Source organism: Cetorhinus maximus, chromosome 1 (genome assembly GCF_964194155.1).
Source record: "Cetorhinus maximus chromosome 1, sCetMax3.hap1.1, whole genome shotgun sequence".
Classification (NCBI taxonomy): domain Eukaryota; kingdom Metazoa; phylum Chordata; class Chondrichthyes; order Lamniformes; family Cetorhinidae; genus Cetorhinus; species Cetorhinus maximus.
The window spans coordinates 210,659,582-210,672,083 of NC_135879.1; the positions used below are offsets into that span (position 1 = coordinate 210,659,582).

At 42.8% G+C, this 12,502-nt stretch overlaps 1 protein-coding gene across 3 annotated transcripts in view; it reads right to left on the reverse strand.

The window, feature by feature from the left end:
- ska1 (spindle and kinetochore associated complex subunit 1) overlaps positions 1-12,502 on the reverse strand; it is a 46,017-nt gene that overhangs the window by 13,491 nt on the left and 20,024 nt on the right. For 2 of the 3 annotated variants that reach the window (XM_078552593.1, XM_078552603.1), the window contains exons 3-4: positions 9,464-9,584; positions 2,744-2,838 (exon numbers count right to left, since the gene is read on the reverse strand). In XM_078552593.1, the coding sequence (XP_078408719.1) occupies positions 2,744-2,838; positions 9,464-9,584 (216 nt within the window). Of the gene's footprint in view, positions 1-2,743; positions 2,839-9,463; positions 9,589-12,502 lie in introns of all 3 variants that reach the window. The other variant, XM_078552609.1, reaches the window with a different exon arrangement.

A 12,502-nucleotide genomic window follows, 5' to 3' on the forward strand; every position in this document is an offset into this window, starting at 1 on the left:
CCATAGATCTCTGAAGGTGGAGGGGCACGTTAGTGGGGTGGTGATAAAGGTATATGGGACACTTGCCTTTATCAATTGAGGCATAGGTTACAAAAGTAAGGAGATCATGTTGGAGTTGTATAGAACCTTGGTGAGGCCACAGCTGGAGTAGTGTGTGCAGTTCTGGTCGCCACATTATAGGAAGGATGTGATTGCACTGGAGGGGGTGCAGAGGAGATTCACCATGATGTTGCCTGGGATGAAACATTTAAGTTATGAAGAGAGGTTGGATAGACTTGGGTTGTTTTCGTTGGAGCAGAGAAGACTGAGGGGCGACCTGATCAAGGTGTACAAGATTATGAGAGGCATGGACAGGGTGGATAGGGAGCAGCTATTCCCCTTAGGGTTGAAGGGTCAGTCACGAGGGGACACAAGTTCAAGGTCAGGGGCAGGAGGTTTGGTGGGGGGGATGTGAAGAAAAACCTTTTTATCCAGAGGGTGGTGACGGTCTGGAATGCGCTGCCTGGGAGGGTGGTGGTAGCGCGTTGCCTCACATCCTTTAAAAAGTACCTGGATGAGCACTTGGCACGTCATAACATTCAAGGCTATGGGCCAAGTGCTGATAAATGGGATTAGGTATGCTGGTCCAGTTCGGCCTCTGGTCAATGGCGATCTTTTAAGGTGTGAATGCTGGGAAACTTGAGTTACAGTGGAGCGATTGAAGATCAAATGAAATGGCTGGGCTTTCATTTGCTTGACAAGATCTTAACATAACTGGTTTGAATGTTACCTGCCATTTATCAGCCCAAGCCTAAATATTGCTCAGATCCTGCTGTAGAGGCTGGCATGGCTGCCATCAGTTGCAGATAGATTACTCTGTATGCTAAAGAGCATTGACTTGGTTTTCAATTTCTATCACAGTATGTTACAATATGGACTGCCTAGCCACTAGAGATCTTGTTACCTTGCCCAATAATGAAGCACAAAATTTGGCCTGAGGAACAGTGCTTCATCTTTCAATTAGACATTTTGCAATGCCTTTTTGGATTCTATGCTGATTTCAACAACTTCAGATAATAACCGCTGGTCCCATTTTCTCAGACATCAGGTGCCAATATTGGTTCTGCTGTTACCATTTACAGTTCCTCAAGACTCATTTTTGCTCAATTGTCCCACAAACTCCTGAATGAGCATTGAGTGAAAGAAACTTGTAGGGTTACGGGGACAGAGCTCGGGAATGGGACTGACTAGATTGCTCTGCAGAGAACCCTATGGACTCGTGGGCCAAATGGTCCTTGTGTGCCGTAACGACTTTATAACACAACTTGTTACCTTGCAATTCATCATTACCTTCCATTTATCAAGTCCCTTTTGTTCTTTCTTACCCCAACCCTTCTTTTCCTTGCTTTGTACATGCTCATAAGCCGTTAAATTTATAACTTCTTCCAGATCTGACAAAAAGTCATTTGACCTGAAATGCTAGTTTTATTCCTTTCTCACAGATGCTGCCTGACTTGCTATGTATTTCTAGCATTTTTCATTTTCATAAGTCTGCACTTGGGGCTTCACAATTTCAACCAGTTAAAGAACAATGCACACAATATATATCTGCAAGTTTTAAAAAAAATTATGCTTGTCTACTTCCCACGGCATTGCCCATTGAGAGTCAAGGCATGTACAGTCTTCAGGTGCAGCAGGATTATAGAACAGAATAATTGCGTCATAGAATGCAGGTGCAATTCAGTTCCAATTTTATTGGATTTTCTTTTTATATTTAAATTGTAAATATGAATATAGAATATAAAAATATTCATGATTCCTTTCTTGGGATGCGAGTATCACTGCTGAGTTTCTCATTCCTAATTGCTCTTGAGGTGGTGGCGGAGAGATGCCTTCTTGAACTGCTGCAGCCCATCTGGTTGTAAGTACACCTGCACTGCTGTTAAGAAGGGAAATACTGAACTTGCCATACTGTAATTAGCTGTGATTGCAAACCCTCCACTCGTGTAATTACAGGATGGCAAATTACATATTGATGTTAATGAAAACTACCTATGTTTTGTTAATAAAAAATTAACCATAAAGGAACATTTTTAATATGTACTGCATCTTAAACTACAGCTGTAAGATAAATGCTTTAACATATTTTATCAATTAAAAAAGGTACAGAATATCCTTCCGTAGCTCATAATTCAACAATATCATGGGATATCATTCCTCCAAATTACAGGTTATCCAGACTTGGAAACATACCATAAATCGCTGAATCAAAATCTTGGAATTCCTCACCTAACAGCATGATAGCAGCAATTCAGAAGAGGGCCTACCACCATCTTCTCAGACCATAAGTGCAGTCTTGTTAGCATTGCCCATATCACATGAACAAAAGGTTGGAAAGAGAAGGAAAAAATCTATGCAAGCTAAGAATTTGTGGTTAGGTTGGCCTTAAAATCTGCAGGGTAATGAGAAAGACATGATGGGAAAAAGTGAGTTCCATATTTTTGGGATCCTGGAAAATTAAAACTGAAGACAGTGTGATGAAACTTGATTTCAACCCTGAGAATGAAAGACATTTAAGATGGTGCCATCTGGAACCTAAGAAGGGAACAGACAATGAAGCAATTTATATTTGAAGAGATGTTTAAATGTCCAAGCAAGCAGGGCCTGGTTGTTAAAAAGAAAACCATATTCCTGTTTGACGTTGGGGGAGGGCGCAGTGGTTGAAAAATTCAAACATTCCTTGGTTAAGGTCAGCTTCACCTACCTGGTTTCAGCAGCTTTCTTGGGCAGATGAATGGGAATATTTTCTAGTAAATGGTGTGCTGTTTGAGAATTTTTCAGCACTGCATTTCTCAGATCCTACGGATATAAATCGGGAGACAAAACTAAATTTAAAAAAGGATTGACAAAAATTGTACTGGCTTCTGGACATTAAGCATATCTAAACTTTCACAATACTGCAACAGTAGAAAATTTAGCAACAATTTCAGAAGATAAATCGTAACGACTAATCAGGCAAAAAAATGATGTTATACTGGCATTGAGCTTTCAGCAAACTAGTTTGATAATTAAAAATTTCATTTACAGGAGCATTGATTGATGCTACACAACATTTATGACTTCCAGGAATTTTACATAAATGGAAACAGCGTCAGTAGCTGCTTGGCAATTCTATGTTGAATCAATTATTCTTTTAGGTGCAGAAATTCTTTTAAGTTTGACAAAGATTATGAACTCAGTTTAGTACTGATTCAGGAGCATATAGGGGCATCTGCTATTTTAACCTGCAGATGTAGTTTTTTTTGAGCCCTTACAATGGAACACAAGAATTCCTCTGATCATTCAGCATACCTGTCATAGATTGTGCACCGAAGTCTGTGCTGAATTGGCCAATCTCTGCCCATGTGGTGCTAAGGGTTCAAAATTTGGTTGCAATTCCTCTGGGTTAAAGAGGAAAAAAGGCCAGATTTAATTTTCTTGATTGCTTTCCAGCTCCTTTCTACAATAGGGCAAAACAGGAATGAATGGCTTTGGCTGAGATAGGTTCTGCAACTGAATAATCAATCCACTTTACTGTAGAGTAACAGACCATATCCTGTCAGGAATGCAAATCTTCAGAAAAGATGGAGAACATCGGCAAGAGGGGGAAAAAATAGAAAGTCGAATAGGATCTCAGCCATGCCAACATAGGATAGCAAGAGGGTCCAGATGCAGCCCCACAAGGGGCGAATATTCTGAATGAGCATAGGGACATCTCAGACTGCTTTCTCTAATGTGCCAGGTAGCTATTATTGCCTCTTAGCTAGGGTAGGTGCATGGAGTACAAGGCTGGAAACAGGGGAAAGAGGGGTTTGAAGAAAAACCCAACATGTTAAAAGCACAGCTGTGCCTTGTTTAGTCAAGAGTTCATGAAAAACACTCTGCTAAACAAAAATAATTTTGCCATGACAAAACATGTAAGAGTTGGTTTATGTTCCTGCCCGGGCAGAGTTTTTAAAAATTCATTTACAGGGTGTGGGCATCCCTGGCTAGGCCAGCATTTAATGCCCATCCCTAATTGCCCTTGAGAAGGTGGTGGTGAGCTGCCTTCTTGAACCACTGCAGTTCCTGTGGTGTAGGTACACCCACAAGGAAGGGAGTTCCAAGATTTTAACCCAGTGAGTGAAGGAGCAGCGATATAATTCCAAGTCAGGATGGTGAGTGTCTTGGAGGGGAACTTCCAGGTAGTGGCAGTCCCATCTATCTGCTGCTCTTATCCTTCTAGATGGTAGTGGGTTTGGAAGGTGCTGCCTAAAGAGCCTTGATGAGTTTCTGCAGTGCATCTTGTAGATGGCACACACTACTGCTACTGTGCATCGGTGGTGGAGGGACTGAATGTTTGTGGAAGTGGTGCCAATCAAGTGGGCTATGTCCTGGGTGGTATCAAGCTTCTTGAGTGTTGTTGGAGCTGCACTCATCCATGCAAGCAGAGAGTATTCCATCATTCCTAGTAGATGGTGGAGAGGCTTTGGGAGAATCAGGTGGTGAGTTACTTGCCACAAGATTCCTAGCCTCTGACCTGCTCTTGTAGCCACAGTATCTTTATGGCTAGTCCAGTTCAGTTTCTGGTCAAAGGTAACCCCCAGGATGTTAATGGGGGATTCAGCGATGGAAATGCCATTGAATGTCAAGGATTGATGGTTGGATTCTCTCTTGTTGGAGATGGTCATTACCAGTGTGGCACAAATGTTACTTGCCACTTGTCAGCCCAAGTCTAGATATTGTCCAGGTCTTGCTGTATTTGGACATGGACTGCTTCAGTATCTGAGGAGTCATGAATGGTGCTGAACATTGTGCAATCATCAGTGAACATCCCCATCTGACCTTATGATGGAAGGCAGGTCATTGATGAAGCTGAAAATGGTTGTGCCTATAGGACACGACCCTGAGGAACACCTGCAGTGATGTCTTGGAACAGAGCTAATTGATCTCCAGCAACCACAACCATCTTCCTTTGTGCTATGTATGACTCACAACCAGTAGAGAGTTTTCCCTGATTTCCATTGACTTCAGTTTTGCTAGGGCTCCTTGACACCGCACTCAGATAAATGCTGCCTTGACATAAGGGCAGTCACCCTCACCACACCTCTGGAGTTCAGCTCTTTTGTCCATGTTTGAGTCAAGGCTGTAATGAGGTCAGAAGTTGAGTGACCCTGGCAGAACCCAAACTGAGCATCAGGTTATTGCTAAGCAAGTGCCCCCTGAGAGCACTGTTTGTGACCCCTTCCATCACTTTACTGATGATTGAGAGTAAACTGATGGGGCAGTAATTGGCTGGGTTGGATTTGTCCTGCTGTGTGTGTGTACAGGACACCTGGGCAATTTTCTACATTGCTGGGTAGATGCCTGTGTTGTAGCTCTACAGGAACAGAGTCACAAAATCTTAACAGCACAGGAGGCAGCCATTCAGCCCATCATGTCTGCACCAGCTCTCCAAATAAGCATTATGACCTAGTGCCATTGGCCTGCCTTTTCCCCATACCCATGCACATTTGAATAGAAACAATCAAGTAATGTCCTCTTGAATGCCTCGATTGAACCTGCCTCCACCGCACTTCCAGGCAGTGCATTCCAGACCCGAACCACTCGTTGTGGTTACACTTGCTTCTTTTGCAAATCACTTTAAATCTGTTCTTGATCCTTTCACGAGTGGGAACACCTTCTCTCTATCTACTCTGTCCAACCCCCTTATGATTTTGAACATCTCTAACAAATCTTTTCTCAGCCTTCTTCTCTCCAAGGAGAACAGTCCCAACCTCACCAATCTATCCTCATAGCTGAAGTTTCTCATCCCTGGAACTATTCTTGTAAACCTCTTCTGCACTCTCTCCAATGTGTTCACATCCTTCCTATAATATGATGCCCAGAACTGTACACAATATTCCAGCTGAAATCTAACAAGTGTCATATAAATCCAGCATAATCTCCCTGCTCTTGTACTCTATGCCCCTATTAATAAAGCCCTGGATACTATATGCTTTATCAACTGCTCTCTCTGCCTGTCCTGCCACCTTCAATGATCTATGCACATGTACATCCAAGTCTTTCTGCTCCTGCACCCACTTCAAAATTTCATCCCTTATTTTATATTGTCTGTCCACGTTCTTCCTACCAAAATGCATCACCTCACACTTCTCTGCATTGAACTTCATCTGGCACCTATCTGGCCACTCCACCAACTTGTCTATGTACTCTTAAAGTTCCACACCGTCGTCCTCAGTTTACAACAATCCCAAGCTTCATAGCATCCGCAAACTTTGAAATTGTCCCCTGCACACCAAGATCTAGATCATTAATACATATCAACAAAAGCAAGGGTCCCAAAAACGACCCCTGAGGAACTCCACTACTAACCTTCTCCCAGCCCAAAAAATATCCATTAACTATTATTCTCTGCTTCCTATTTTTCAGCTAATTTTGTATCCACATTGTTACTGCCCCTTTTATTCCAAGAGCAATAATTTTTCTCAGAAGTCGGTTGTGTGGCACTCCATGAAATGACTTTGCAAAGTCCATGTACACCACATCAACAGCATTACCCTCATCGACCTTTTCTGTTACCTCTTCAAAAGGTTCCAGCAAGTTAGTTAAACACTATTTCCCCTTTAGAAATCCAGGCTGGCTGTTCCTCATCAACCCATATTTTTCCATGTGACTACTAATTCTATTCCAAATAATTGTTTCTAGAATCTTGCCCACCACTGAAGTTAAACTGACTGGTCTATAATTGCTGGGCTTATCCTTACAATCTTTTTTGAACAAGGGCATAATGTTTGCAATTCTCTAATCCTCTGGCACCACCCGAGTCTAGGGAAGATCGAATTGTTATGGCTAGTGCCCCTGCAATTTCTACTTACACTTCCTTCAATATCCATGGATGCATCTCATCTGGTCCTGGTGCCTTGTCAACTTTAAGTACCAACAGTCAATTCAACACTTCCTCATCAATTTTGAGCTCTTCTAGTGAATTTCCTCATCTGTCACCATAGCTTGGGTGGCATCTACCTCCTTGGTAAAGATAGATGCAAAGTATTAATTTAATACCCCAGCCATGACCCCTTCGTCCAGGTATAAATTCCCTTTTACGTCCCTAATCCTCCTTTTACTACCTTTTTACTATTTATATGCCTATAGAAGACTTTAGGATTCCCCTTTATGTTGGCTACCAATCTTTTCTCATAATCCCTCTTAGCTGCTGGAATATGCTTTTTCACCTCTCCTCTGAATCTTCTGTATTCCTCTTGGTTCTCAACAGCTTGGCTAGGGCACAGCAAGTTCTGGAGCACAGGCATTCAGTACTCTTGCCAGAATATTGTCATGGCCTACAGCCTTTGCAGTATCCAGTGCCTTCAGACATTCTTGATATCACGTGGAGTGAATTGAATTGGCTGAAAACTGGCATCTATGGTGCTGGGGACCTCTGGAGGAGGCAGAGATGGATCAACCACTCAGCACTTCTGGCTGAAGATTGTTGCGAATGCTTCAGCCTTATCTTTTGCACGGATGTGCTGGGCTCCTCCATCATTGGAGGATGAGTTGTTTAATTGTCCACCACCATACACGACTGGATGTGGCAGGACTGCAGAGCTTAGAACTATTCCGTTGGTTGTGGGAGCACTTAGCTCTGTCTATTACTTGCTGCTTATGCTGTTTGGCACGCAAGTAGTCCTATGTTGTCGCTTCACCAGGTTGACACCTCATTTTTAGGTATGCCTGATGCTGCTCCTGGCATGCTCTCCTGCACTTTTCATTGAATCGGGATTGATCCCCTGGTTTAGTGGTAACGGTAGAGTCGGGGATATGCTGGGCCATGAGGTTACAGATTGTGGTTGAGTACAATTGTGCTGCTGCTGACGGCCCACATCGCCTCATGGTCGCCAGGCCTTGAGTTGCTAGATCTGTTCAAAGTCTATCCCACTTAGCACGTTGTGTGGCATTATCGCCACGATGGAGGGTATCCTGAATGTGAAGATGAGACTTCGTCTCCACAAGGACTGTGTGGTGGTCACTCCTACTGATAGTACCATGGACAGATACATCTGTGGCAGGCAGGTTGGTGAGGAATCTCTTGCAGATTCACTTACCACCTGCTGCAGACCCAGTCTAGCAGCTATGTCCTTTAGGACTTGGCCAGCTCAGTGTGTCATGGTGCTCCCAAGCCATTCTTGGTGATGGACATTGAAGTCCCCCACCCAGAATACATTTTGTGCCCTTGCCACTCTTAGTGCCTCCTCCAAGTGATGTCCAACATGGAGGTGTCTGGGAATTTTCTCTAAGGTCTGATTCTGTGAGTATGACATTGTCGGTCTGTTGCTTGACTGGTCTGTGAGACAGCTCTCCCAATTTTGATTCAAGCCCCCAGATGTTTGTAAGGAGGTCAACAGGCTTGCTGTTGTTGTTTCCGGTGCCTAGGTCGATGCCGGGTGGTCCATCCGGTTTTATTCCTTGTTATTGACACCCCAAGTACAACGGTAGAAGCAAGTGTGGCTGTTCATGCCAAACTCATTAGAAACACTTCAATTTTTCCCGAATAGTTTGAGGTAATAATTTAACAAAGTCAGAAAAATACGGGTGAAGAACAGAGGTATATCGCCAGTTTTATTTGGAAACTTGGGAAAAAGTCAAAAATTCTCATTTTCAAATCCTCCCAATGGCTCCACTCTGTCATCTCTGTAACCTCCTCCAGGCCTACAAACCTACAACTCTGGCCTCTTGTGCATCACCAATTTTAACTGCTCTACCATTAGCAGGCATGCTTTCAGTTGCCATGCCCTCAGCTCTAGAATTTCCTCCCTAAACCCATCTTCATCTGTCCTAACACAACTCTTTGTTAAATTTTGTTTGATAACACTCCTGTGAAGTGCTTTGGTAATGTTCTACAACATTAAAAAAGTGTTTATATAAATTCAAGTTGTTGAGTGGGGTTAAAATGCATGATCTTTTATTTAAAAGTGGGGTTGAATTACTAAATGGAGAGGGGTTCACAATTTCTAACATTTCGTTCATTGATTTTGTGCATTGAAACAATCTTTCTGGGAGAATTTTGAATTTGGGCTTGAAGCAGAGAATGAGGACCTGTTTTACAAAACTCAACAGGTCTAAATGAGACCATAAAAATTGATATACAAGGAAAACATAAGGGGTGCATTGCAATGCCACACTCTCCTCTGCTCACCTGCCCCACCGCACTGAGTTCCAACTGTACTTTTAGATCAGAAACTCAAAATATGCAGAATTACAGTTGTGAATCCACGTTCTCCACCACATGGTATTTAATTAAGAATTGATGTAAATAATTGCTTGGAATGCTTTTCATTTAACAGAAAATATTCAACTTTATTAAAATTTAACGACTGTTAATAAAAAGAGAGACTATACATATCTGAAGATATTCCTAATTGGCAATAGAATCCAATCCCTTTGCAAATGAATAGAATGGCTTCACCTGAAGAGATTTCAGTTCAGTTCGCTGCTGTAGTATCTGCATCTGAAAAATATCCAGGGTATCCCGAATGCTAGACAATTCTAGCCCAATCTTCTGCAGAACTTTTGTAAGTGAAGGGTCACTACCTAATGACAGAAACATTCACAACTTACATTAAAACTAGCGCGAGGAGAGGGAGCAATGAATAAAATAGCAGAAAAAAAGCATTTCCTCATCAGAAAAATTCACGATCGAACAAATAAAATTGCATTTATTAAGGCCATAGATGTAACAATAAAGCTGTAGGATCAGTAGTAAATGTGTCACTGCTCTGCAGTAAATGAAAAAAATACCAAAGTAGGCAACAAAAGTTGCATAAAAAGGTCAGGATACCGTGTGAGTGAGGTTTGGGCACTAAACCATCTGTGTCATATTTATTTATCTGCAGTGTGTTAAGAGACAGCCAACACGAAAGGGGATCTAAAAATCTTCTACCAGCATGTAAATAAGTAAGTGGGCCGTAAGAAGTAGAGTGGGTGCTACTAGGGCAAAGACAGTGATATATGCTTTGAGGCGCAGGGCAAGGCTAGAATACTTAAATGAGTAACTTGTATCTGTGTTTACTAAGGAAGAGGATGCTGACAAAACTTTGGTAGAAACGGAAATGGTAGAGGTACAGATAATGAATGGGAGTGATAATTGAGAGGCAGGAGATACCAGAAAGGTTGGCTATACTTTGAGTGGATAAGTCACCTGGTCCAGATGGACTAGACTCGGTAGTCTACAGCACAGGAGGAGGCCATTCGGCCCATTGTGTCCATGCAGGTCAAAGATCTGACTTCACTAAGCCCATTTTTCAGCGCTTTGCCCATAGCCCTGGAGGCTATGGCAACGCAAGTGAATATCTAAATATTTAAATATTACAAGTTTCTGATTCAACCACCATTTCAGGCAGAGAGTTCCAGACTCCCACCAACCTCTGGGTGAAAAAGATTTCTCCTCAACTCCCCTCTTAGCCTTCTACTTCTTACCTTAAATCTATGTCCCCTGGTTATTGACCCCTCTACTAATGGAAAAAGTGCCTTCCTATCCACCCTATCTATGCCCTTCATAATCTTATACACGTCTATCAGGTCCTCTCAACCTTTGTTGCTCCAAGGAAAACAACCCCAGCCTATTCAATCTTTCCTCATAGCTCAGACCCTCCAGCCCAGGCAGCATCCTAGTAAATCTCCTCTGCACCCTGTCCAGTGCAACCACATCCTTCCTATAGATAAAAGCAAAAAACTGCGGATGCTGGAAATCCAAAACAAAAACAAAAATACCTGGAAAAACTCAGCAGGTCTGACAGCATCTGCGGAGAGGAACACAGTTAACGTTTTGAGTCCTTATGACTCTTCAACAGAACTAAGGAAAAATAGAAGAGAAGTGAAATATAAGCTGGTTTAAGGGGGGGTGGGACAAGTAGAGCTGGATAGAGGGCCAGTGATAGGTGGAGATAACCAAAAGATGTCATAGACAAAAGGACAAAGAGGTGTTGAAGCTGGTGATATTATCTAAGGAATGTGATAATAAAGGTACAGATAGCCCTAGTGGGGATGGAGTGGGGGGGAAGGGATCGAAATAGGCTAAAAGGCAAAGATAAAACAATGGAAACAATTTAAAAATAATGGAAATAGGTGGGAGAAGAAAAATCTATATAAATTATTGGAAAAAAGGGGGATCGGAAAAGGGGTGGGGATGGAGGAGAGAGTTCATGATCTAAAATTGTTGAACTCAATATTCAGTCCGGAAGGCTGTAAAGTACCTAGTCGGAAGATGAGGTGCTTCCTTCCTATAATGTGGTGACCAGAACTGCACGCAGTACTCCAGTTGTGGCCTAACCAGCATTTTATACAGTTCCAGCATAACCTCCCTGCTCTTGTATTCTATGCCTCGGCTAATAAAGGCAGATTTCCCTTATGCCTTCTGAACCACCTTATCTACCTGCCCTGCTACCTTCAGGAATCTATGGATATGCACACCAAGGTCCCTCTGCTCTTCAGTACTTTCCAGGGTCCTACCATTCATATTGTAAGCCCTTGCTTTGATAGCCCTCCCCAAGTGCATTACCTCACTTTTCCAGGTTGAATTCCATTTGCCACTGCTCTGCCCACCTGGCCAGTCCAATGATATCCTCCTGCAGTTTATGACTATCCTCCTCCCTATTTACCACCCTACCAATTTTTGTGTCATCCGCAAACTTCCCTTAACAAATCCATGCTGACTATCCCTGATTAGTCTGTCTCTCTCCAAGTGCAGATATATTCTGTCCCTCAGAATTCGTTCTAGTACCTTCCCCACCACCGAGGTTAGACTGACTAGCCTGTAATTTCCTGGTCTATCCCCTTCTCCTTTTTTAATAACGGGACAACGTTTGCAGAGCCTCCAGTCCTATGGCACCTCACTTGTGGCCAGAGAGGATCTGAAAATTACTGCCAGGGCCCCCGATATCTCTTCCCTTGCCTCCCTCAACAGCCTGGGGTACACCTCATCCGGGCCTGCGGATTTATCCACTTTTAAGGTCACTAAACCCACTAGTACGTCCTCTCTCTCTATGTTAATTTCCTCTAATATTTCAGTCCCCAACCCTGATATCTATATGTGCGCCACCCTTTTCCATTGTGAAGGCCAACGCAATGTATTCATTGAGGACCGCACTCATGTTTTCCCGGTCCACACACACATTACCTCTATGGTCCCTAATTGGCCCTACTCTTCCCCTAGTTATTTTCTTGCTCTTTATATATTTAAAAAACCCCTTTGCGTTTTCCTTTATTCTACCCACCAACACTTTCTCATGTATTCTCTTAGCTTTCCTTTTCAAGTTCCCCTCTGCACTTTTTATACTCCTCTGAACAGTCTGCCATATTCTCGGTTTCTGCCATAAGCTTCTCTTTTTATCTTAATCCTAACCTTTATGTCCCTTTACATCCAGGGTTTTCCGGACTTGGTCTTCCTGCTTATCTTTACGGGAACATATTTGCCCTGTACTCTCGCCATTTCCTCCTTGAGTGCCTC